Here is a 26,038-nt window from a genome sequence, read left to right as displayed (position 1 = left end):
TTAGGCATCTTGCTCAGGGCCACATGGCTGGTAAATGATGAATCCAGGTCTAGAACAAGTATCTTCTGACTTTGTATGCGTACGTATATAGTGCCAAATGAGCGTTATCCTTTAAAGCAGAGGTTAGACCAAACTGGATCTTCAGATATGTTCTATTTGCTTCCCAGAGTACTCGCTCAGACTGTATCTTAAATTTTTTGAATAAGTTGCAAAATTTAAAAATTGGGACCTTTCCCACAAAGACTAGACTTTCATATATATTTGGAAAAAAGCAGAAGATATGGCTACAGTGGAGTTGTATTCCCTTGTAGCAATGTACAGCTGGATCTGAATGGCTGCTTCTCCTGTGTGCTCTCCAACTTGCCCCACTTTCCACCACTCCCTATTGCCTTATACCAGGTCCACTTCATTCATTTCTTTCATCTGCCTGGCCCCGTGTTTGCATATGAGTTTGCAAGTCTTTTGTGTTTCAGTCTTCCGGGAAAGGTTATGTACGCCTTTCAACAATTGTATTATAGTTCACAATATTTTTTGGATAGCTTTCAGAATCAGGTTAAGAGTCACACAAGAACACACCGTGAGAACGCCATGAGAGGACAGGGACAGAGACAGGAGTGATGCAGCTGCTAGCCAAGAAACACCAAGGATTGCAGGCAACCACCAGAAGCTAGGAAGAGGCAAAGAAGTGTTCTGTTCAGAGTCTCAGAGGGAACGTAGCCTTGCTGACACCACGGTTTTGGACTTCTAGCCTCTGGAACTGTGAGCCAATAAATTTCTATTGTGTCAAGCCACTCAAAAAAAAAAAAAAAAAGAAAAAGAAAAAAGTCACACAAGAAAAATGGTGCTTGTAGGTTAGCCCATTTAATTTCTTAATTAACAGCGGCATTATCTGCTTGATGACTTAGGAGGAGTATATAGAATGAAGAAAGCAGAGGATGAAGCTCAAATTCTGGGGAATGTCAACATCAACATTAGAAGAACTGGCTAAGAAGAAAGGGGTCTGAGAGATGGAGGTTAAAAAGGAGAGAGCAATGATCTGACCAATCACTCTGATGCAGACCACAGAGGGGCTTTGATGAAATGTTTGAAATTAGGAGGATAAAGGTTCCCTTCTGAGAGTTAGACCTTATTCAACGCAGAATAGATCACAGTAGAGGCAGCAAAATAACCTAAAAGAGCAGAATGGCTCTTAGTTTTGATAATTCCATCAGGACTGGGTGGTACTGTTTTCAAGACAGACTAAGTGTAACATCAACACAAAGTAAGCACAGCATCAGACGATTCAGAGAAGTCAAAGAGGGGAAGGATGGAGCGTGTTGGTTGGAGTTGGCCATGTGGAGGTCATGGTGGGCTTAGGGAAAGCAGTTCCAATGAAATGATAGAAACAGACACCAACATACAGTGGGTTGAGGAACATCTAGGAAGCAGTGAAGGGTAGAGACTGAGGGTGGTCTTCTCTTTACTAAGAAAGGAGAGGGAAGTTGATGACAGGGTTGCAGGGTCTGAAGAAATGTGTTTGTATGTGTTAATGATTGAAGAGCTTCTAGCATGTTTATAAATGGAAGGGAAAGAGCTATTGAAAGGCAGGAGTAAAAGGTGGGGCTGAGGGAACCAGAACCCTGGAGATTCTGGAGGGAATGGGATCCAGAGAGGTGCTTTGTGACGTTTGGAGCAATGGCACCATCATTAGAATGGAGGCCTTGCTGCCAAAGTGACCAAGTTGAGGTATTTTTGTTAAAAATATCAGTTATATCACTTTATAGTCATATCTTACACTATGATTTTTTTCACCATTAATGGAAACGTGCAATTAGTTTTCTGGGCTTTAAGGATGGATTAATAACTTTTAAATGAGAAAATATTATTTGGCTGTTAAAATGGAATGTTCTTTTGTTTGATGATTAGAGATGGACAAATGATCAGATAAGAGATAAATCAGTATGATTCGTGATTATATTATTGAATTAATTTCAATGTGAAATACAAACAAATTTGACTATTTTCTGCCCTCAGATTACCATTCAAAGAGCAAAGTGTTAATTGGTGATGGTTCCTGAGGTAACATGGTTCCTTCAAAAGTCAAGGATTCTTCCAACACACACTCATTCAACCAATACTTATGGAGCATCTACTTTGCTCCAGGCACTGTGTGGGGCAGTGAAGACATGGCTGCAAGACAGGCATCTTCAGTCCTTTTCCTAATGCTGCTCACAGCCCAGTAGGGAAGCAAACAGGCCATTGCAGTAGCATGATGAGCTTTAGGATAGGGGATACAGAGGGACTTTATGGGGATGAGGAAAAGGCACCCAATGGACACTAGCTATGGAGTAAATGGATCAGGAAAGGCCTCTTTGATGAATTGATGGGCATGTAAGCAAAGACCTGAAGACTGGTAAGATTTCTGCAGAAGAAGGGAGGCTTGGGGGGTGAGAAGGGGAAGTGAGGACAAGAGGATGGCTCCTGGTGGTTGGAGGAATAGTTAGCTGGGGAACTTGGAGAACACCTCTTCATTCAATACGGCTGAAGCACTGGGTGCAGGAGGAGAAAGAACACATGAGGCAGGAGACGGGCCTCACAGGAACCCTCTTGTAGAGGGTCTTGTAAAGAGTCTGGGTGCCTTATCTATCTGGCAGGAGGCCGGGGGAGCGTGCGAAGCAGGGGGGGCAGATGTATTAGATTTACATTTTACAGAGATGACTTACTCTGGTTATAGTGTGGAGACAGATTGAAACCGGGCAAGAGTGGGACAGAAAGAGCAGGGCCAAGATGCTGGAGACAAGAGGGGAAGAAAAACGACCTGGCAGAGAGCAAGGAAGTAGAATAATAGGGCTCCTTGGCGAACTAGTGGAGCCAGGAGGGCTGACACGCAGGTTCCTGGCTGACTGGATGATGGTGTCACCCAACAACTGGGGACATAGGAGGAGAAGTAATTTTGATTAAGAAGAACGCTTCTCTTCCAATGCTTTTCTATTTCAGATGGGCAAGCCAAGTTCAGGTGAAGCAGAGATACTTTGGGGGTCCTTTTAGCCCTGTTGTTTGGACTCAGTGGCCTTGGTGTGTGGGCTGCCCTACACCTGCGATGATTGGTCTCAACAAGTTTCAAGCAAAGCAGAAGAAAGATATTCACCTGTGGAACTTCAAACAAGCAAGCACTTAGCCTCCCCAACTCTGGTGCCCACAAAGCAACTAATAATAAACACGGCACCTTTAATGTAGCAGACTTTCCATTCCCACCCTCACCCTAGGCATCTGCACACACAAATCAAAACCCTCTTAAGTCACGGAATGAAAAAGTGAAAAAAATAAAAGCAAACAAAAAGGGCTTCCTGTGGGGTGAATGGAAATTTCTGCCCAGTTTGTTTTCCAGGCACATGAAGAGAGTAGTTCTGAATAATCAAAACCACAAGTAATTGTATTCTGAACCGAGATTTTTGAGACAAGGAGGAAAGGGAAGGATCCCTTAGAGGGGTCTTTGACACAAGGCTCCGTCTACATAGACACAGGGCCTGCTCTACTTCAACATCAGTTTCAAACAGATTCCTACCAAACAAAAACATACGTATCCAATTGAACTAAAGCGAACTCAACCAAAATTTGCGTAACTTTTCTCCCCCAAGATAGAAACATTGCACCTAAATTTTATTAGGAAATCTCTTTTGCATTCAGATATTTGGGAACTTCATCTAGGACTTAAGTGCCTTTCCTCCACCAAAATCTGAGGCCAAAAAATCATGTCACCAGTAATTTCTGGCCAGATAAATGAAGGCTAGCCCTTGAGTATATTGTGGTAATTAAGAGCATGGAATTCACAGAGTTCCATTGTCTGTGTTTGACCTGGCTTCATCACTTACCAGCTGTGTGATCCTGGGCTACTATTTAATCTCTCTAAATATCAGTTTCCTCATCTGGGAAATGGGAATAATGACCAGATTTACTTCAGAGAGTAGTTGTTGTGAGAACTGAATGAGACAATTCATGTGAAGCGCAGTACCTGGCACACAGTACATACTCAATAAATGTTCATTATTAGATTCCCTCCCCCATTTTCCCCTGCATAACTGCAGCTGAGCTCTAGAATTTGTAGCAGTTTTTATCAAATGAAGTAAAATCTCTCTATTCTCAGTTCCAGAGCTAGGTCACAACTAGGTTAGAAAAAGTCAGTTATTCTCTACTGCCTGTCTTTGCTGGGAAAGGACTCCAGTATAACGCCAGTGGGACTCTTGATGCTGTCAGGGCAGAGTAGAAGGAAAAGGAAGGAAATAAGGGTAGCAGGTTCCCAGGGGACCTCGTGACCCAGTCTGTACCGCTCAGGTTCTACACTTCAAATTGTTTCTTTCACATCCACTATGGAGGCCCAGGAGCCCTAAAAAAGTTACCTGGGAAGCCTCAGCAGCTTGGAAATCACTGCAGAATCAGTCTCCTACCTTACCTTTGGAACTCCTTGACTCTCCAGTATCTTTAATTGCTTTTTTATAGACCATCCTGGATTCTGCTTCAGAGCCTGGACATTTTGGACTGACACCTTGGTTGCCCTGCCCAGCTGATTCCAGCTCCTCACCTAGATGTCAGCTCTGCAGGCTGAGAATCTATCCTGCCCTGTTACTCCCCAGAAACCCAACCTGGATCCAGCATTCTGGAAGCCAGTTCAGACCTCTGAGTGGTAGGCTCAGCAGGCCTTGGCATGACTGGTTTCACCTGCTCGGTTAAGAGTGAGGATTCTGGAGCCACACACTCCAAATCCAAGCACTGCCGCTTACTAACTAAGTGACTCGGGCCAGGTAATTTACCACTCTGTGCCTCAGTTTTCCTCATCTGTACAATGGGGAGACTAGCAGTCCCCATCTCATAGGATGGTTAAGGGGATTAAATGAATTAATACATGCATAAGACATTATATAAACATATACAAATAATCCACTTACATAAATGTGAAACAACATAAATATAATATTAGCTATATTCACATAATTTATACATATTAAATATATTATATATTATTTTACATTTACCTTTATGTATCCTTTGCATTAACATGTATTATTTCATGTAAAACATTTATATACATATTAACATAATTATTTTTATTATTGTTACTGTTGTTTTTGTCTACTCTATCTCCCTGCATGGATAGAGAGACCATGGGTAGGCTCTTCAGCGTTCTTGCTTTCATCTGAGGCTATAGGTGTAGAATCCCTGATTTCTACAGACTCTGTTGTACTATGTAAGGCAAGGTTTAAGTTAGATTAAAACCAACTCTAACACTTGGAAAAATTACCATCTACAATGAATGCCATGTAAATATTCTTTCCGAGATTCCTATGTTGCTCTTCTTTCAGTATCATCATTTTAAGTTCTGTTGCAATTTCTTTTATTTCTTGTCATATTTCAAAGGCTTTCTCTGTCTGGAGCAAATAGCATAAGATAGAAAGGTGTCAAAATACATGCTATTTATCATGTGGTTAATTTTAGATCATGTTATGCCCCAAACTATTGATTCAGAGGAATAGGGTGGTTCTGAAAAGAATAAGCATTGTCTCTTTCACTTCCTTTCATGGAACTGAAATGAGGGTAAAGTTTTCCTCTGTCTTCAAAATCATTAATAATCCATGGATTAAGCTTAACCTCCATGAGCAATAATGCCATATAGCCACTGACATCAATTAAGAGACACCGCCCTGCCTTGATGGTAAGTATGACACTACATTAACCCCCAAAAAACCACTTCCTTTCCAGCAAACAGAAAACAGCAGAGGACATGAATTCGCTGGCAGCTTTAAGCACTGAAGGAGAAAATTGTGTTTGTTTCTGGCAAACATGAAGTCAGATCTCTGGTATTTCTTTCTCTTCTGCTTCCAAGTTGAAGTTCTAACAGGTAAGTGACCTACTGAATATTTATTATTAAGTTATAATTCAAGTGGACATTAAGAAAAATCAATTGGAAAAGTTAGGCACCAAATAGAAAGGTTTTTTTTGTTTGTTTGTTTTCAGAAAGTAAGAACGATTACAGAAGAGCCCAAGTCCATGGCTAAGGGTGTTTATGTCACTGTTTTAAGATGAAGAAAAATGTCTCATCGGATCATTAAAACTTGACATTACCTGCTTGAAGTTACTTTTTAGTGGATAAAGTAGAAGATAGTGGCTTACTGTTCTCAGAGAAAGATGAAAGGCAAAGTGACTTGTGTCAACAGAATGAAAATTAAGTAGTCCTGGCATTTGGGCTGGGGATTCTTTCTGAAGGAGAAAATAAGATGGAAGGGCTTTGAAAGGAAGGATTTTGATTTTAATCTTATCTGGGTGGTCTTTTGTCAGAAACGCCCTGGCTGCCACAGAGTTTTTTTTTTGACACTAATATCAAGGTCCTTCTAAAAGGTTAAGGAGTAGTGCATGATGTAAAAACACTCCCTAGCCTCTGTAGACATTAAAAAAATCATTCTGAAGTCCTCAATTCTTTCTATTACATGGTATATATCACACTCTACTTGAATACTTTAAATAATGTTACCTACAATGAAATTAATATGTATTTCTGCTGCTTCTTACTTGGTACATTTTCTATTATTTTTGTTTCATCTTTAAGTCTGAGCCTCATGTTCTTTTTTTTTTTTAATTTTTTTTTTTAAACCCACATTTGTTTGTTTATTTATTTATTTTTGGCTATGTTGGTTCTTCACTTCTGTGCGAGGGCTTTCTCTAGTTGTGGCAAGTGGGGGGTCACTCTTCATCGCGGTGCGCAGGCCTCTCACTATCGAGGCCTCTTTTGTTGCTGGAGCACAGGCTCCAGATGCGCAGGCTCAGTAGCTGTGGCTCACAGGCCCAGTTGTTCCACGGCATGTGGGATCTTCCCAGACCAGGGCTCGAACCCGTGTCCCCTGCATTAGCAGGCAGATTCTCAACCACTGCGCCACCAGGGAAACCCGAGCCTCATGTTCTTGAGGCTGAGAAAAAGCAAAGTGAAATTATATTACATTGGGAAGTTCCACTAACACTAAAAGTGCAGACAGAACTTTTAGTAGGTGTAACTTTATTTAGAAATAAGTTTTGCAGTGGTACCAAAAATAGACTTTATTTTTCTCTCCAAAGAATTAAAAAACAAAAATGTATTGGTCAAATATTTGATCTTGTGGTGGCTCAAGGTGGCTCCAATGCTCTTAAATAAAGATGAAAGAGGAATGAGGAATTAGTCTACTTAAGGTCCCAAGGGCAGTTTGGGGCCAATTGCTTGTTTAACTATGGCTTTTATACAACCCAGTGAAATCCTTTAGCTGCATGAGCAACAAAGGAATAGCTTTGGAATTGATAATCATTCATTCATTCACTCATCCATTCTTTCAGCACCAAGCACTTGCCATGCAGGAGGTACTGTGCCAGCTGCTGTGTGTACAATGATAAGCAAAACCAGGTCAGACCCTGCTCTCACGAAGCTAACTGAATGGCTGGGAGAGATATTAATCAAATAATCCCATGAATGAATGACAGTTACAGGCAGAACTCAGTTCTGTCAGAGGATGTAACAAAGAAACCTGCATAGACTGGTGGGTGTGGAGGTGCGGTTGGGGGATGGGTTCATCCAATGTCTTTCTAGACATTATGGGCAATGGAGACCACGTGGGTGACCTGATGAATTGTGGTTTTGGAAAGACCACTTTAAAAGCAGTGGAGTGGGAATGACCAAGGTTGGGTGGTGTTTAATAAATGTGCATGTCTAATGATATGTTCAGGGTGGAAGCTGGAAGCGTAACCCTCAGGCTCATTTTGAGCCTTGATTTTGTCACCCAGGCATTGAAGCAGTGATTCCTGAACTCCATCACCTCCAAAAAAACCAGCCCTTTGGCGCTTCCAGCACCTGCTCCTCCCCGGAGCTCAGGGAGAGTCCTGTGGAGCTGAGTTGACATTTAAGCCCCTCCCAGCACCTCCTTCCAGTGTTCTTGCTGAATTAAAAAAATCCACATTGTCCATATTTTCTTTCAATAGATGAATTCAGGGCATTCTCACTCAGCACAAGAAGCCTATATTGATTTCACTCCTTCAATATTATGTTTATTTCTATTTTCCTTGGTTGTGGTATTCTCTTTTATTTTTGTTGGTATGAGGAAGTTTCTTTTAACTCCCCTCTTTCCCTCTGTAATTTGGAAGGTTGACCACACGTCCTAGTTGACTAATTCATTATCATGTTCAGAGCAGCTTAATTGAATATCTATTTATTATTGTAGTAAAGTAAATAATGACAGTAGCCTTGCTTGACGTGTTTATCCCACCTTCCATCCCCCGCAGTGACGTGAGAACTTTGGAATGTTCTCTTTTCACTCTCTTGCTTTCCCCTTAGTGAACCGCTGCCCCATACATGGGTTTTGTTGAAATAACTGAAAACTTGTAGCTGCAGATCATTGCTAAGTGTCCTCTGACAGTGTTTCTCTTCTGGTTCAAGAACTCTTTACACTCACTTCACCTTTTTTCAGCGGCAGCATCACTCTTGCTTTCTGCTCCTGTCTTGTCATCCTTGTTCCGATCCAATGATCAGAAGACTTCCATTATTTTCTTCAGAGACCTCAAACTCTGAATTCCAGCATGGGTAAAGATGTCTTCCTTTACTCTGATGGGTGACTAATATCTTTTCTGGGAGTAGGATTCCTGGACTGCACTCTTTTACTAGTCTCTGGATATTCATTCACTGTATGCTGGCTTCTAGGGTTGCAGGTGAGTAGTTCCATGTTCGTCTGCCTCTCATTACTTTGCAAGTAGATTAAAAAGTATCACTAGAATCTTGTTATTCATTTCAATAATAGAATTCGGGAATTCCACTAGGATATGCCTAATTCTGTGAGTGTTTACCTTTACATTGCTTGAGACTGAGTGAGCCTTTTCAATCTGCAGACTTCAGGTTTTTTGGTTTTTTTTAATTTCGGGGATATTTTCTCCCAGTAATTGTTTAGTCATATCTTTTTCTTTGTCCTTTTTCCTTCTTTTTAGACATGCCTATTATCTTTATGTAAGATCTCGAGATCCTTGTTTTTTCGTCATTAGTGAGCAAAATGAATTTCATAACTTGCCATGGCTGTTAACAACTCCCTCAGATGAAATGGAATATTATAGTTTTTAAATTGCTAGCAGCATATTCCCATTCTTGGTAGAAACAAAATGTAGGTGTGTAGGGAGGACCTCAATTCTCATCTGAGCTTTGCTCACTATGTATCCATAGACTTGTTTGACGTAAAAAAAAAAATGGCCTCAGTATTCACAGTTGTAAACTGAGCAAAACCCACAGCTTATGCTGTCTCCCTATCCTAAGAATATAAGTTTTATACATAAAAAGATGTACTGGGCTTGCAAATTCAAAGCCCAGTATATACATACACATACATATACATATACATATATAAATATATATGTATACACACACACACACACACACACACACACATATATATACCAATCATTTGTAGCCTTCAATACCCAAAGAAAAGACCACGTTTACTCCATAAATGGCATCTCTGTGCTACTGCTCTTCTAATAAATTGAGTCTATTAAATGACACGTTTTCGTCATTCTAAGTAAAATAAGAATGTGGCGTTCAATACCTTTTGAGGAAAATTCAGAATTATACTTTGGAAAGTGGAACTTAAATATGTAGAAAACATGTAACACAAATGAAAGCTGTTGGTCAACAAGAAATTTTTTTCCAGTTTGGCCTGTATGGTCCATTGAAACAGACTGAGATTTGCAAGTTTAAAGAGAGTCAGAAATTGGGCTATGAACCTCCTCTGGCTCTCGTATAACATACTGATGGCTGCATCTACTTTGCATGAGGAAAAGCTAAGAAGAAGCAGTTTGTCTTTAAAGGAAGGTGATGGACTCAAGAATTTTGAGTCAGTCAACCACTAGTTCTGAGTGTGTTGCCATAGACATGGCGCTTCCAACAAGCAACAAAGAATCACTTAAATGGAACTTTTTTGAATGTGAGAAATCAAACTTTTGTTTTAAATTAAGGGTACTTTAATTAATTAATTAATTTATTTATTTATGGCTGTGTTGGGTCTTTTTTTCTGTGCAAGGGCTTTCTCTAGTTGTGGCAAGCAGGGGCCACTCTTCATTGTGGTGTGCGGGCCTCTCACTGTCAGGGCCTCTCTTGTTGCAGAGCATGGGCTCTAGAGCGCAGGCTCAGTAGTTGTGGCTCACAGGCCTAGTTGCTCTGTGGCATGTGGGATCTTCCCAGACCAGGGCTCAAACCTGTGTCCCCTGCATTAGCGGGCAGATTCTCAACCACTGTGCCACCAGGGAAGCCCGAGAAATCAAACTTTTATAGCCAACATTTATACTCTCCTAGGACTTAGCACAAAAAAAAATTCATTCATTAAAAAAACAAGAAACAAAACCTCTACTGCACTCACAATTCAAGTTCTGTTCATTTTGTACTAAGACAAGCAAAATCTCCTAGTAGTTCCTGTTTGCTCTTATTTAACTATAATAGAGTTTCTTGTAGATGTCAATACATCTTTTTACATTTCTACAGGCAGATAAGTTACAGAATACTCAAGAAGAATTTAGATCCCATCAGAGCGAGGTCCCAGACTTTGTTGCAGGTTTAAGTACACAGGGCATTTCAACACACAATGATCCATGAATGAGGCTGTCTAGGGAAACAGGTATGTTAAACAATGTATTTTCACATCAAATAAATAATTTAATATATTTTTTTGGTGCCTAATAACCTTTTCAGTCATAGAATACATATGTGGCACCAATGTAAATACTACTTTAAGTATTTGGGACAATTATACACCCAATACATCTTGAAGGAAAAGAAATACTTGAAAATAACTTCCAAATCTAACTTAATGTTAAAAGCTTCTTTTTCTTTTTCTTCTCTTTTCTTAGCAAGTCTCTTTAGCTTCTGTGCTTCAGCTTCTATAAAATTAAGGGGTTGGACTAGATTATTGGACTAAGTGGCTCCTTAGAAATGTGGACTCTGATCTCAAATTGTCTAGGTTCAAATCATGGCTCCACCACATTTTGCCTCTATGACCTGGGGCCAGTTACTCAAGCCTCAGTTTCCTCATCTGTAAAATAGGAATAAAAATAGAAAATCTGATGTCAAATGTTGTTATGAACATCAAATGATATATTTCATGTAATGAATTTGAAACCTTAATACATGGGAAATATGCAATGCTTGTACATTGCAATTATTATTATCATTTGGAAGTTTTTGAAAGCTTAGATGTTTATATAACTCCAGAACTATTGGGCTTCAGACAATTGGTTGGGCATCATTCAGTGTGAGACTTTGTCTTTGGACCTGGAAACAAGCATTCTCCATTATCCAGTAAATGGGATCCCCTGCTCTGTTTTCCTTGCTCACCTCCTCACCTCATTGCAGGACATTTACCAACCATGCTCAGCTTCGATATTCTTCTATTCATTCATTCATTTATTATTATTGAGCACCTAATATATTCCAGGTCCTAGGATTATTTGTGACCAGGATACAGTCTTTATCCTTGTGAAGTTTATGTTTAAATGAGGAAGACAGACAAAAATAATTATAATCTAAGCTTATACACATTATAAATATATTGGTATAAACAAAGCTTTATTGAAATCATTGAGATAGGAGTCCTTGTCTTGGGGTCTCAGGGACAAAGCGGTTCTTTAAAGTGGTTCTTAAAGAATGAATGAGGATTTCTAAGCAGATAAAGGGGTAATGGGATATTCTAGTCTATGGAGACAGAAGTAACAACGTGAAAGTAATGGCCAAAAAGTATGGTGTAGCTCGAAGCTATATGGTCCCTGAGATTGTGAAAGGATTTTGTGTCATTCCAAGAAAATTGATTTATTTTTTTACCTCATATGCAACAAGGTAGTGGGTATTTTCAAACTGGGGAGTGAAATGCTTTTTAGAAACACAATTTTGCAAGCAACATGGAGAATGGATTTGGAGGGAGAGACTGCTGTTGAGAAGGCCAGTCAAGAAGATGCTTCCACAGATGAAGGAAAATGTGAAAAAGTCCTAGTTTGGCAATGGGAATGGGGAAAAACCATCCATGAGCTAGAGTCAACTGGACTTGGTGACCAATTGGATCAGGACTGTCAGAGAGAGGGAGTAATGAGGAAGACTCTGAGGTCCTGATGCCTTAAAGGACAGGACTTGGGTTTGGTGAGTGAATGCTGAGTTCAATTTGGAAATGTTACTCTTGATGTGTCAGGGGACACATCCAGATAGAGATGTTGAAAGCAAACTGGAAATAAGGGACTAAGCCAAGGGAAGGAGTGGGCTGGAGATGAAGGTGTGGGTTACTGGAGTAGAGAGTAGAGTTTATTCTAATTACTTTGTAAATATCACACCTTTGGGATTTTTCCATTTTCACAAAGAAAATCAGTTATTACAAGGAGAAAATCAATCTTTCATTAAAAAATTATGCATTTTAGAGCATCAAAGGTTGTTTTACCCCCTCTACAGAGTTCCTTGGAGAATAAAAATTCACACATTGTGTGTGTGTGTGTCTGCATGTGTGTGCATGTGCAGGTGTGCTCAGAGTCTTTTGCCTTTTTAACTTTCTCCTTACTTGTTTTCTTCATGTTTTTTTGACTTCCTTTTCTGCAAATGTTAAGACTTGGGATTGGGCTTATTTTGCCTACCCTTGCTACCGATTTCAATCACTACTTTAGATTATGGATGCCTTTGAATAATAATGTCAATATAGAAATTATGCATATATAAAAATCTGTTAATCAGGATTCCAAAAGTTTTAGCTAGTAGATGCATAAGAAATGACAGTGGTTTTATGAGAGGTAAAAAAAAAGTGGTAGAAAGCATATTTTTTTAAATGCCAGAATTTCTTAGGAAAAGATCAAATGTAACAAAACCCTAATATAAACATTGCAATTTTTAGAACTTCACTTCTTATGTCACATTCATGTGCTGTGCTAAGCTAAAGCTTATCATTGTTGGATTACAGAAAATATTTTTAATAAGCACTATCAATAATTGCAAACTCAGGAACTCTTATCTTTCGATCATTCAGACTTTTGTGGAGGTTTGTGGTTAGAAGTCTGAGTTAAGGAGAATAAAGTGAAATTGCTGATCGGTTTCATATCCCCTTCACTGTGTGGGTTTTCTAAGTGTTTTTGCTAAAAGATTTTCAACCAGGCATAATACAACTGCTTATAAAGAGTCCTGGCAGGATGGGTTCTATCAAGACAATCTTACACTGAAGAAATGAAATAGTTTAGATGTAAAAGAATCAATTTGTAAACAAACTTCTGAATCATAATGCGATTCTCAGCTGAATGACCCTTTTCTTCAGAGATTTTTTTCTTAATAGCTCCCCCAAAAGAATATGCAAATGCTTTTATCTTTTAAAAATTTTGAACATCTAAAGAAATCATCTGATATAAACATTCTGATTTTACTCTTGAAACCTTAGTCTGCTGATATCAACAGTAATGTTATAAAAATCATAACAGTGGGCTTCCCTGGTGGCACAGTGGTTGAGAGTCTGCCTGCCGATGCAGGGGACACGGGTTTGTGCCCCGGTCCGGGAAGATCCCATATGCCGCAGAGCGGCTGGGCCCGTGAGCCATGGCCACTAAGCCTGCGCATCCAGAGCCTGTGCTCCACAACGGGAGAGGCCACAACAGTGAGAGGCCCGTATACCGCAAAAAAAATAATAATAAAAAAAAGAAAAAAGAAAAATCATAGCAGCAGTTAACAGGTTTGAACCTCTATTGGAAAGATTGCACCCTTTAGACATGGTAGTCAATGTGATTAAGATATAGCAACTATTTTCTAGAGTACTAATAATCTAGGAGCACCAACAAGAAGTAAACAGATATGGTAGCAAAACGAAAATGAATTCTGAAAATTCAGATTTTTAGACTCATCACCAGGATTCAAGAGAACATATTCCTGTTTGTGTTTTTAGCAATGCATTAAATGCTAAATTTTATAGCATGGTGTTCCTATTGCAAATCACTAACATGCTCTGGTTATGAAACATCTGGATGTATTAAAACAATCATTGGTTCAGAGGCACCTGTCCTGGACATCCATTGGGCAAATTTAATGATTTTGCACTTTAGAGGATACAAATAATAACCAGGTTTAAACCTGTCTTCCCTTCTATAGACACAAAAGAGCCAAGAGAATAGTCAACCATCTAAACAAGTCTTTATGATCCTAGTAGATATTTATAATAGTTAAAGAACGTGCTTCTTTAAAGCTCAGCCAGATAATATTCATTAGAACCTGACATCCCAGTTGAGGAGGTGTCTTTTGAACTTGATTGTATATTTGCACATACTTGTCTGCAGAAGAAAGGCAACATGCTGTAGCTAACCCTGGGATCATGTCCCAGCTATGAGCTATGTAATCCTGGAAAAGATATTCAGTTTTCTGGCCCCCGTTTAGCTCGATAAATTTAAGTGTACAATTTAAAATGAAAAGCTTAACTGAATAATTTTTAAGAGCCCTTTTGATTCTTATATTCTATAGTCTATGCTTTATCTCCCCAGATTTATAACATCACTGAGATCTACATATCCATTCATCCATCCAACCATCCAAAACATATTTATTGTGACTTACTACTTACCAGGTGCTATTGTAGATACTTGGGATGAATCTGTGAATAAAATCAACAAGGTCCCTCATTTTAAAGCTTATGTTATAGTGGGGTAGCTAGACAGTAAACAAGAAAACAAAGCAGACAGCAACCTCAGGTAATATGCTAGAAAATGACTTGTGGTGTGTTTTGGATTGAGTGGTCAATGGTTGCTGGAGAAGTAAGAAGCAGCCACATGAAAATCAGAGATAACATTCCCGGCAAAGAAACAACAAATTCAAAGCCCTGGGGACCAACTTCTTGTGTTTGAGGAATAGAAAGAAGAACAGTGTGACTGCAGTGTGGTGAGTGACTGGTGTAAAATGGTGTTAGCGAGACAGGGTAGATCATGCAAGTCATGGAAATTAGCGTAAGGAGTTAGATTTTCTTTTAAATGAGATGGGAATGCCCTGGATGTTTTATAAACAGGGCAAGTATACTATCTGATTATAAAGAAGATTATTCTGGTTTCCCTGAGGAGAGTGGATGGTGAATGGGCACGAGTGGGAGCAGAAAGTTAGGAAGCTCTTGTCATCCCGGAGAGAGTTAATGCTGGCTTGGACCAATTGCCTCTTAGATGGAGAAATGGGTAGATTCCACTGGACATAGAAGATAGGTGCAGGAAATTAGACTTTCTTCCTGTAGAAGGATTTCAACAGTGATCCTCTAAGACTCAGTCTATAGTGACCACTTTGTAGCTTCATGTGGTTGCCTGCTTCCATGATACTTCCTTTGGTTGTTGCTAGCGGCACTTCAACCTCAGATTGTACCCCAAATCTTTCATCTGCCCAAGAAGTTGTGTGACCTCGTACAAATAATCTAATCTGTCTGGGTCATCCGCTCTCTGTATGTGGAAAAATTGGACCTGCTGTATGATTTGTATGTTTGCTAGGCTTGACTGTGTATGATGCTGGGCAGAAGTTGAATCATGTTACAGGAAACACAAGTGTGAAGGTAGGGGTGTTTACAGGATGTCTGAAACATGTACAGACTGTATATGAGAGCTTATGGGGATTGGAAATGGAGATGGTTATGGTAGGGAGAGTGAGGAACATATCAAAGATAGCGTGAGAGAATATTTTGGAGGATAATTTTATATTAAAAAGTGGTATGTGAAGCGATTTTAAGCTTGATATAAGGGAAGAAAGAACAAGAAGAAAGAGATTGATGAGGGGAATAGTCACAATTTTCAACTACTGGTATGACAGGGGAACTGACCAAAGAGATTTGACACCCAATCAAAGCAGACACTGGGTATAAAAAATGGTGCTATCGTACCAGTACTCCTGACTGAATATTAGACTTGGAGATAAGAACATCCAGGGAAGGTGTAGAAAAGAGTCTAGCTGCTTCAGCAGTCATAAGGAACTAACATATTCAGCTTTTCCTTAATTTGTCTGTCTATCCATTAAAAGTTTTAGTCATGATTATAGGGATGATCTACTTTTGATACTATTTTTCAAATATCATCAAAGACCAAGGAGATTTTGTGATTAGGTATTTGAGCATATCTGTTCTACAGGTGCCTAAGTAATTATGAAGCAATTGATTAAATCCCCTATCTGATTCCTGTAGTTGAAAACATCCAAATAGCAGACCAAGAGTTGCCAAATCGTTTTCCAGATGGAAAGTTTAAGCATCGGGTATGTGGACACTTAAGTCAGGCTTCTTGTCACCACATTTAATAATAAAAAGGTGACCTAGGTAGTTTTTAGATTAAAAAGGATAAAATGGGGCTTCCCTGGTGGCGCAGTGGTTGAGAGTCCGCCTGCCGATGCAGGGGACACGGGTTCATGCCCCGGTCCAGGAAGATCCCACATACCACGGAGCGGCTGGGCCCGTGAGCCATGGCCGCTGAGCCTGCGCGTCTGGAGCCTGTGCTCTGCAACGGGAGAGGCCACAACAGTGAGAGGCCTGCGTATCGCAAAAAAGAAAAAAAAAAGGATAAAATGAATAACTAAGAGTGTCCAGTAGAAATGACACTTTGGGATATCCAGTTACTCCTCTGATGTCAATGGCACTGTCACTCAAGAAAAACTTGGGTAGTTTTACTTGCCATACCTAAATACTATTATGGGCCAGGAAGACTGTCTCATTAATTTTCATTCCTCCTGACTTCATGGAACAGCCCAGTAAGATGCTGGGACAGAGAGGGTATTATGGAAACATGGTTTCTCCTCTGGAGAACCCAACAGCAAACTAGTAGCTCTCTTAGTTGTTCATGGTCTCATCTAGATATGTTGTCATCCTGAATCTATAGAGAGTAAGTTTGGAAAGAACTTTAAGATGTCTTGGTCTCACTTCCTTATTTCACAGCTGAAGAGACTAAAGTCTAGAGAGCTATCCTTGTCACAGAGACTTGCTAATGGCAAAGCCAGAATTTTCCTCTGGTTTCCTTGGGAACCACTGCATTGCACTTCTATCACCCTGCACCGCCAACCATTATATTTCATCTTGCGTTGGGTTATAGGTCATAGTGTGGGCCCAAAAGGAGAAAAAGCTGCTGACAAAATCATCTTCAGAAGTAGAAGACAATGCATCTACATCTTTACGTGCACAAGGTGGCCGCAGACACTTTTGTTCCAAGATCTCTTTGTGGTTTACACACTGCCATTCTAAAGTCCTTGGGAAATTTGCTCTGAACATTTCTAAAGGAACTGTGAACCAGCTCACTGATTTTATCTTCTGCAATAGACAGTAAAGACAAGCATCAAAGCAATAGTAGTGCAACATAATTTACTTTCAGACAAATAAGTCCCCATGCAAATTATCTTTCAATTTAATGTAATGTAGGTTGCACCTATTCTCATGTGATGAGTTTTTCCCCTTTGCCTTTTGCTTATATTTACCCTCAGTTCTTTAAATGAAACAAGCATTATTTTTCTTCTTTATACTTGAAAACTATTTTATTCTAGAACAAAACATCTATTCACAAAAGTGAAAAAATATAAATGTACAATTTAACGAATAGTTACAAAACATACTACCTTACTCCTACAATTATCACAGGTCAAGAGGTAAAACATTGTCAGCCCACAGAAGCCTCACCACCCTGTGTTTTCCTTCCCGATTCCAATTCCTCTTCCCGTTTATACAGAAGCATCATACTGAATTTTGAGATATTCATTTGGGTTATATATTCTGTTTCTATTCTCTTAGTCATTATGCAAGAAATCACAACATGCATACTTCATTTATCAAAGTCTCAAGTTACATACACCTTTTCTAGCCTCCTAGACAACGTGTTTTAGGTTGACAGTTTCTTTCAGTACTCTAAAGATATAAGATGTAATTCCGCTGTATCATGACTTTTACTGTTGATGTTGAGATACCACCTGTCAGTCTAACAGTTGCCTCTTAGAAGGTAGTCAGTCTCTTTTCCCTGGCTGTTTTTAGGATTTTTATTACGATTTGTTTAGATGTGCATATTTAAAAAAAATCTGCTTGTGATTTGTTAGGATTCTTGAATCTGTGGATTTTGTTTACATTCTGAATAGTTTTTCTAGCCTAATTTTCCAGTTCAACAACACTGTTTAACCATCTAATATGCTCTTAACATATCTCCTGAGTTTCTAATCTCAGTGTGGGTTTTTTTTTGCCAATTCTAATTGGTTCTTTTTCAAATTAGTTGACTTTTTTTCTTTAAGTTTCCTGTGATCTATAGATATTATTACAAGTTTGTCTTTTATTTCCTTAAACACAGAAGGCTCAATTGTTTTATTTTGGGGATCTGATAATTTAAATATATAATTGTGTATTTGTTTTTGGAGTCTGTTGTTTCTGTTGTTGTTTTGTTTCCTTGCATGTCTGATTATTTTTTATGGTATGCTTGTCATTATAATTATTATTTGTAGATATGAGTTGAAACCTAGGATGTAAACCTTTTTTTTTCTGTAATAGTTTGCATTTTTACTTTCAAAAGCTTAGGGGTAATAATAATCCAAAATCACCTTAGACAAAGTTCAATTATTGAGATTTCCTGGACCACTGAAGTGATTTGAAGGTGGGCTATAATCTGCATGAAGGCTGGTTTACTTCTGGTTTAACCTGTATTCCAAGGATGTAGCCCTTTGGGATTTTGAGGAGCTTATTGAGGAGAATGTCTTTTACTAGATTTCTCGCTTTCAGACTCTGGTAGTTGAGACATGAAAACAGAAGTGTGAATCTGGGAGAACAGCACATGCTCTCGAAGTAAAAGCAACTTCTAACCTTCGCTCATCTCTCTGGATTCTGGTTCTTCAAGTTTAATCTAGTAATTTCTTCTTTTTTTCAGCTCTTTAATCCTTTACATTAATATTTTTAGACATTTCATTCAGCATTTTTGGTTGTTTTGGTGTGGGAATTAGTTTGAATAATCTGGACTACCATACTGAAAACTAGAACGCTTGTGTTTTTACAATCAAATCCCCAAGTTGAAAATCTATTCCTTAGCAATATGAGAGATATAAATTAAAGCCTACAGGTATTAAGAAAAATAAGTAACTATGGTGAATTTTAAATAAAATGAACGCACTGGTGTAAGCAGAGCCATGACAAGTGAATCCAGGAGGGTAATGCTAGTCCTGTTATAAAGTGGAACAGTTCTTTCTGAAAGCAACATGGCGGTACAGAGTGTTTTCAGAGTCTTTAAATATTTTGCCCACATGTCAAAATATTTACATAAAATCAAAATGCTGAAAATAACCTCAACAGTCAACATTAGTAGAACGCTTTAACAAATTATGATAGATGAACATTATGCCCTTTTATATAGCCATTAAAAAGGATAAGTATGGTGACTACATAAAAAATGGAATGTTTATGATATAACATTAACTGCCAATAGAACAACAAAAGGAATAGGTTTGCTATAAAAAATAAGTATATGTCTGGAAGATAAAGAGCAAAAATGCACAAATGGTATTTCTATTTCACTGGAAAAGGAGGAATAGGTAATTTTTTTCCTTAAAAATTCTTTGTACTTGTTATATAGTTTTCTCAAGAATAAAAACAGGAATTTCAAAATTTAAGCTAAAAACTGTCATGCTAATAATTTTTCCCAGACAATTTCAGCATGAGACTTATTAAAAGTCATATTAAAAAAGAAGAAGAAAAAAGAAAAAGAAAAAAGGAAGGCAAAGAGTTGTTTGAACTTATAACTGAATAACTCAGAATCTGCAACCAGGCCAAATCCATTTCAGTTTCCTTCTTCTGTGATCCCCATGTAGCTTGTAAAAATAACCTTGGTTTCCTATAAGCTAAAATTTATTTTAAAAAATGAAAAAGTAAACAAAAATCTGGGTCTTTACCTTTATCATCAGACTTTGATTCAGTTCTCAATGGATGAGGTTCAGAGAAGACATGTTTCTATCATTTGAAAATGATTCATCTGTTCTTTCGCTCTCTAGCGGGAGGGTATAGTGTAAATATATACTCTTATATAACCATTCATTTTTGGTTTAAGCTGTTTTGTGCTTTAAATGTTTTTCCCCTAAACTATGTCTTTCCCCAAATCTCTTATTATTTGACTAAAGTGCTAATCCTCCTTCAATTTCAATTTTCAAAGTCACTTTCTCCAAGTGGCATTATCTGATTCTCCAATCAAAATGTGAACCCATCTACCTTTACTTGGATAGTACTCCATTCCTAGCATGAATTATGGTGCATAACTTCATATTTATCTCCAATATGAAATCTGCCCAAAGGCAGGAACAATTTCTGTTTGATTCATACTATGTAAATATGTTATTTAATATATTACATATTATATATTCATATATGATAAACAAGTCTCCAGTTAGGTTTTTTCCCAAGACACAGTTTTACCTTCATGTTCTATTTTTTGGTTGTGAAGTTCCTTCATTTTGTTGCAATAAAGGTGAATTTATGAAGAGAAGAGATGACTTTTGTGCTCAAATATAATGATTAGGTCAACAGAATCATAAAATGTCACTTTTCCTTTTTTTTTCTTTTTTTTTTTATCCAGGAGAATTCAATGCTTCTGCCACGTCTGAGATGTTTATATTCCACAATGGAGGTGTACAAATTTTATGCAAATACCCTGATACTGTCCAACAATTTAAAATGCAGTTGTTGAAAGGGAATAATATACTCTGTGATCTCATTAAAACAAAGGGAAGCGGAGACACGGTGTCCATCACGAATCTGAACGTCTGTCAATTTCAGTTATCCAATAACAGTGTCTCTTTTTTTCTGTATAACTTGGACAGTTCTCATGCCAGCTATTACATCTGCAAACTGTCAATTTTTGATCCTCCTCCTTTTCAAGTAGATATTCTAAGCAAAGAATATTTGAATATTTACGGTAAGACATTGTTTTAATCTTCTAGACTTAAGAGTACATAGGCATTTTAACAATTTTTCTCACTAATGAAAACAGTTAAACAAATAAATATCTCTTGTGTTGGAGTTCATTTCGGTTGCAATTGATGGCAATAATTTATGATGAAATATATCAATACAAGGATGTTTATTAATAATACAAATAATTATATTAATCAGTAATATGAAATTTAATCATGTAGACTGCTGAGTTAGAAATAGGTTACATTGTCTCTAAGATACACACGCCATTGAAAATCAGGAAAAAAATTAGGAGAAATATCCAAACCTATGGCTTAATGGCTGTGCTTCTATTCACCTAAAGTTTAAGGTTTGGGTTTTGTGCTGGGAATTGTGGAATTAAGTGAGATGATTGAAAACAATAGTTTTATACCTTTACTTTTCCTACTTATTCTTTTTCAAAAACATAGACAGCGAAGTCTTTTCTATTAACCACATTTATAGACATATACGTGCATAGAGTCTTTTCATTTTTAGTTTCTGGATCCTTGCTATCATACTGAGATGATGTTATTTATTTACTGTTTACTGGATTTCATGATTGTAATGAAGGCAAGCTTTATGGCAAGCTGTTTAATTTAAACAACTCTTTTAAATTTGTTAAGTGAACTTGTGATTCAGCACTGAAAGAGGAGATTTGATTCGGAGAGTTTTTCCTCACCTTGATTTTTTTCCAACCCAGAATCACAGGTTTGTTGCCAGCTGAAGTTCTGGTTACCCATAGGATGTGCGGCTTTTGTTGTAGTGTGCATTCTTGGATGTGTCCTTACATGTTGGCTTACAAAAAAGGTGAGCAACATTGATCTTTTCTTGCACTGGCTTTACTGAGGAATATAGCAGTTATTGACTCATCAAAGTATGTATTGCTCTTGCCAGAGTAATTTGATCAACAGGTAGATGATTTCTTTTCCTCAAGATATGCCTACTAATTAAACTACTAACTTGGAACAGAAGCTTATTTACTTTATAGCCACTTCATTCCAAAAGGAATTCAGTGGCTTACAGAGAGATATGTCATTATTATTATTCAAAAAAGATAAGGAAATTGGGGCCACAGAAAGACAAAAAGTCAGGAGGAGGGTTAAAAGATAAAAATAGATGCTTCCGACTTTTAAAAATTATTACATGTGGGCTGCAAATTTGATTCTAAGTTTCCAAAGTCAGGGCAGATGAAACAATTAGTTATAAATTTTCCTCAAACAGTCAATTAAAAAACAATCAGTGAGAAAGTAGTTGAGAAGGAAATTGCCAGCTTCTTTACATGATAAGTTACTAGGACTCCTTGCTTTTAAAGAAAACCACTGAAAAGCTAGGCAGAAAGATAAAAGAATAACAACACTGATAACAACAAAAATCTCACTGTGCCGGGGGATATTCTTTTTAGTCTATCACAAAACGGGTTTTCAACCAAAGAACCTATACCATTTTGCATATTATGCAAGGGTGTTAGCATTCTCAAGTATATCCACAGTGTGATAGTTGGCCATACAGTGCGTATATCTGTGTCAGAAGGGAATTTGAAAAGAGATAAAGAAGGAAGAGAGGAAGATAAGCCCCGTTGTCTAAGTCTACTGGGGAAGGAACAGTAAAGGCATAAATGAGAAAAGACGTTGAGCAGAAACAGTTTTTATTTAAAGCTCTTTTCATATTGTTCTCCTACTTAGCCTAAAGTCAGGAGCCTAAGTCACATTATAACACTTTGTCATATACTGCTTCAACAAAGAATAGAAAACAGTAACAAACACACAAACACATCCCCCACAGGAATGGAGATGGGGAAGAGCAGATGACAAACCACGTTTCTGACTTTTCTTGCAGAAGTATCCTTCCAGCGTGCATGACCCTAATAGTGAATACATGTTCATGGCAGCAGTGAACACTGCTAAAAAGCCTGGACCCACAGGTACAGTGATACATGGGGGCTTGGGAAGGGAAGAGCATTCTTTACATGAAACCTAGAATTTTAATTTTTTATTTTAAAGGGAGGGAAAATGTCTCTAAGACTGAATTTTAGTATTTTCTGTGAAAAGTCAAATTTTCATTTTAACTGAATTGATGTTCTCTCTAGTTCATTGAAAACATGTTTGTAAACCACTATTAAAAAACCCAAAAAGTTCATAAACCCCTATGGTATCAAGGCAATCTTCCAATCGATATTTTAAAAATTGGGGTGATTCTAAGTCTTCCTTGTTAAAAAGTTCATTAAGTCATACGATGAGATTTATTGAATATCATTTTAGTGTAAATTACTGAGTGAGGCACTGTGGGAGATACACAGATATGAAGGTTTTCGACTGAGATTTGGAAGAAAGATCTGGGCTGGTGTTCCCAAGGGGAAGAAGGAGAAATTGGTGAAGATAATGTTATTTCAACGTAAAAAAATGTGCATGGTTAGAGAAATTGGATGGCTGTGGAAGTCAGTTAGGCGGGACTTTGACCTTTTTCATTCAGAGTGAGTGTTGTCAACTGCAGTGTTCTTAAGTTGAGGACCATCCCAGAAAGTCTGAAATATCCATTCTTGTAAATCTTATGCCTTTGAGGTTGCAGGGATGGAAGGTGTATAATGAGACAGAAGCCACTGTATTTTTGCCACCACTCAGTGGTAAAGGACTTGTATAAAAGGGATGCACAAAACACCTGTAATCATGGAATTAAAGCGTGGGAAGGAGCTACATCTCCTTTAGTCCTCATTTTTTTAATTTTTTAATTTTTTTGTTTTTGCGGTACGCGGTCCTCTCACTGTTGTGGCCTCTCCCATTGCGGAGCACAGGCTCAGCGGCCATGGCTCACGGACCCAGCCGCTCCGCGGCATGTGGGATCTTCCCAGACCGGGGCACGAACCCGTGTCCCCTGCATCGGCAGGCGGACTCTCAACCACTGCGTCACCAGGGAAGCCCTCATTTTTTTTAGATGAAAGAAGTTGTTGTTTCTTCTGGTGTTCAGTGATTCTTTGGTTCTCCAGAGAGTTGATACCATAGCTTTGACACTAGTAATGAGCTTGTGTTTCATTATTCTGCTATTGGAAAAAAAATCTTTTCTCGCAATCTCTGTGCTTATAATAATGTGTGCATCTTAATTTGGGTCCCTGAAAGCAGACCCTGAGACAGACACTTGGATGCAAGTAGTTTATTTGGAAGGAAGAAGGGGTGAGGGAACAGGGAGAGGGAGACAGGAAAGGCAGAAAAGCAGATGAAGGTTGCATGACTAAGATCTCAGCTAGAGGCCACAGGACTTCTGAGAAGTATACAGATGTCACCCAGAGTTGTTCTTCTGAAGGATGGCAAATGGGGCATTTATCCATTGGCTCCCATCCCCACTGGCTTGGGGTTGCCTGCAGCATGCATTAATCTCCTTTGTTCCTGAGCCATGCTCTGTGCATGCCATGAGGCTGCTCTTAAGCCTTCAGAGAAAGCCCTGAGGCAGAAAAGCAGAGAAATGCAGGGTGGGGCTATTTTGCTAGAATAGTCAGCATGCTCAGAAGTGATGCAGCTGAAATCAGAGGGGGGTGGTTTCATGCCCCATCTACCAAGCCTAGCATATATCTTGCAATTATATGTAAACAAATAGTAACTGAAAATGGCCAGAGTGTAGCTCTAGTGTAGGGCTACCTTCCTGAAGGTAGGCAGGGTCTTTCTTCTGTATTCCGTCAGCATTACACATATACAATTCCAGGCAGAGCATGACTCAGCACCTCTGTCAAATATTTGTTATTACGTGGATAACACCATGCTTAGTAATGTGTATTGGGTAGAGGGAGGGAAGACCTAAGACAGCCCTTGTCTTCAGTTTATAAAGTCACTGGGAGAGGTAATATGTTTGCATGGAGGGTGGAGTCACGTGATAGTGTTAAAAGTCCTCAGTTGGGCTTCCCTGGTGGGGCAGTGGTTGAGAGTCCGCCTACCGATGTAGGGCGAACGGGTTCGTGCCCTGGCCTGGGAGGATCCCACGTGCCACGGAGCGGCTGGGCCCGTGAGCCATGGCCGCTGAGCCTGCGCATCCAGAGCCTGTGCTCCGCAAGGGGAGAGGCCACAGCAGTGAGAGGCCCGCGTACAGAAAAAAAAAAAAAAGTCCTCAATTAATTGCAAAGTTGTAGAGTTCAGGCAAAGTTTGCAATTGGAGCCAAGAGTGGGCTGGGTAAAACTCCATGGAAAACGTGGAATTGGTGCTCAGTCTTAAAGCATAAAGAAGAGTTTGGACGGGGTATGTGTTTGCCTGTGTGTGTGTCTGTGCACATGTGTGTGCGTGTTTACAAGGGGCAGAGGAAAGGGGAAGCCTTGCTGAAGGTGACTGGCACATGGAGAGCTTTTAAAGAATTTATGCTAAATTTTTGTTACAGGTGTGACCCGTAATTTGGAACTCTCTGGCACCCAGGCATGAGCCACACTGGCCAGTTCCCTCCAACTTGAAGAGCAAGATTCTCTATTTCCTGGACCACAGAGAGTCTGACTTGATTTGACTACATACATCTTTTGCTGATGTTTTGTTCAGTCTGGACCAGTGACTATATCAGTCAATAGGGATTTTAACAGACTGCCTTAGTACCATTAGAGTTCTCTCAAAACAAATACCCTCTTGCAACTAGCGTTATAGAAAGCCCAGCTTGTGTGTGCTCAACAAACAGACCTCACTGGGATGGAAACCCTGTCTTCAGATCTGCTCCTAAGCAATGCATCAGCCAGGAAAACAAACACATCTATAACAATGTTTTAAAGATGTCAAGGGTATGGAATCTGCAAAGCAAATGGGCAGCTGAGGGCCAGGTCTGTCTGCATTTCACTAACAGACTACCTCTTCTTTCTGTAGGGAGGAGCATTCCTTTTATAATCAGGCAGTAGAGGGAGATGCTTCAAAACTGCAGTTATTTTATCTCTGAGGTGTGGATATGTAAGGATAGCCTACTAATACAGTGGAACACAGTTCTATTCTCCAACTTCTGGACCCCAGTTGACCATTGCACAAGCCATTTAGGTGCCTTCTTCTGCCCTCAATTTTCCTTTTAAAAATACTTCCACATAAGTACTTGACAGACATGCTGAGTTGGAAGCTATGTCTACATTTTTTCCTTTTGCTGCTTAGTTTCATATATATAGCTGCAGCCT

General features: G+C 38.9%; 1 protein-coding gene across 1 annotated transcript; it reads left to right on the top strand.

Annotated features, from left to right (window-relative positions):
• Positions 1-5,814: 5,814 nt before the first annotated feature.
• On the top strand, positions 5,815-25,316 carry ICOS (inducible T cell costimulator). Its single transcript, XM_060105938.1, has 7 exons — positions 5,815-5,872; positions 15,490-15,551; positions 17,068-17,158; positions 20,563-20,901; positions 21,622-21,728; positions 22,758-22,842; positions 25,276-25,316. The coding sequence occupies exons 1-7, from the start codon at positions 5,815-5,817 to the stop codon at positions 25,314-25,316; spliced, it is 783 nt and encodes a 260-aa protein (XP_059961921.1).
• The last annotated feature ends 722 nt before the right edge of the window (positions 25,317-26,038 follow it).

Source organism: Mesoplodon densirostris, chromosome 8 (assembly GCF_025265405.1).
Source record: "Mesoplodon densirostris isolate mMesDen1 chromosome 8, mMesDen1 primary haplotype, whole genome shotgun sequence".
NCBI classification, from domain to species: Eukaryota; Metazoa; Chordata; class Mammalia; order Artiodactyla; family Ziphiidae; genus Mesoplodon; species Mesoplodon densirostris.
This window is presented reverse-complemented; position numbering and strand designations above follow the sequence as displayed.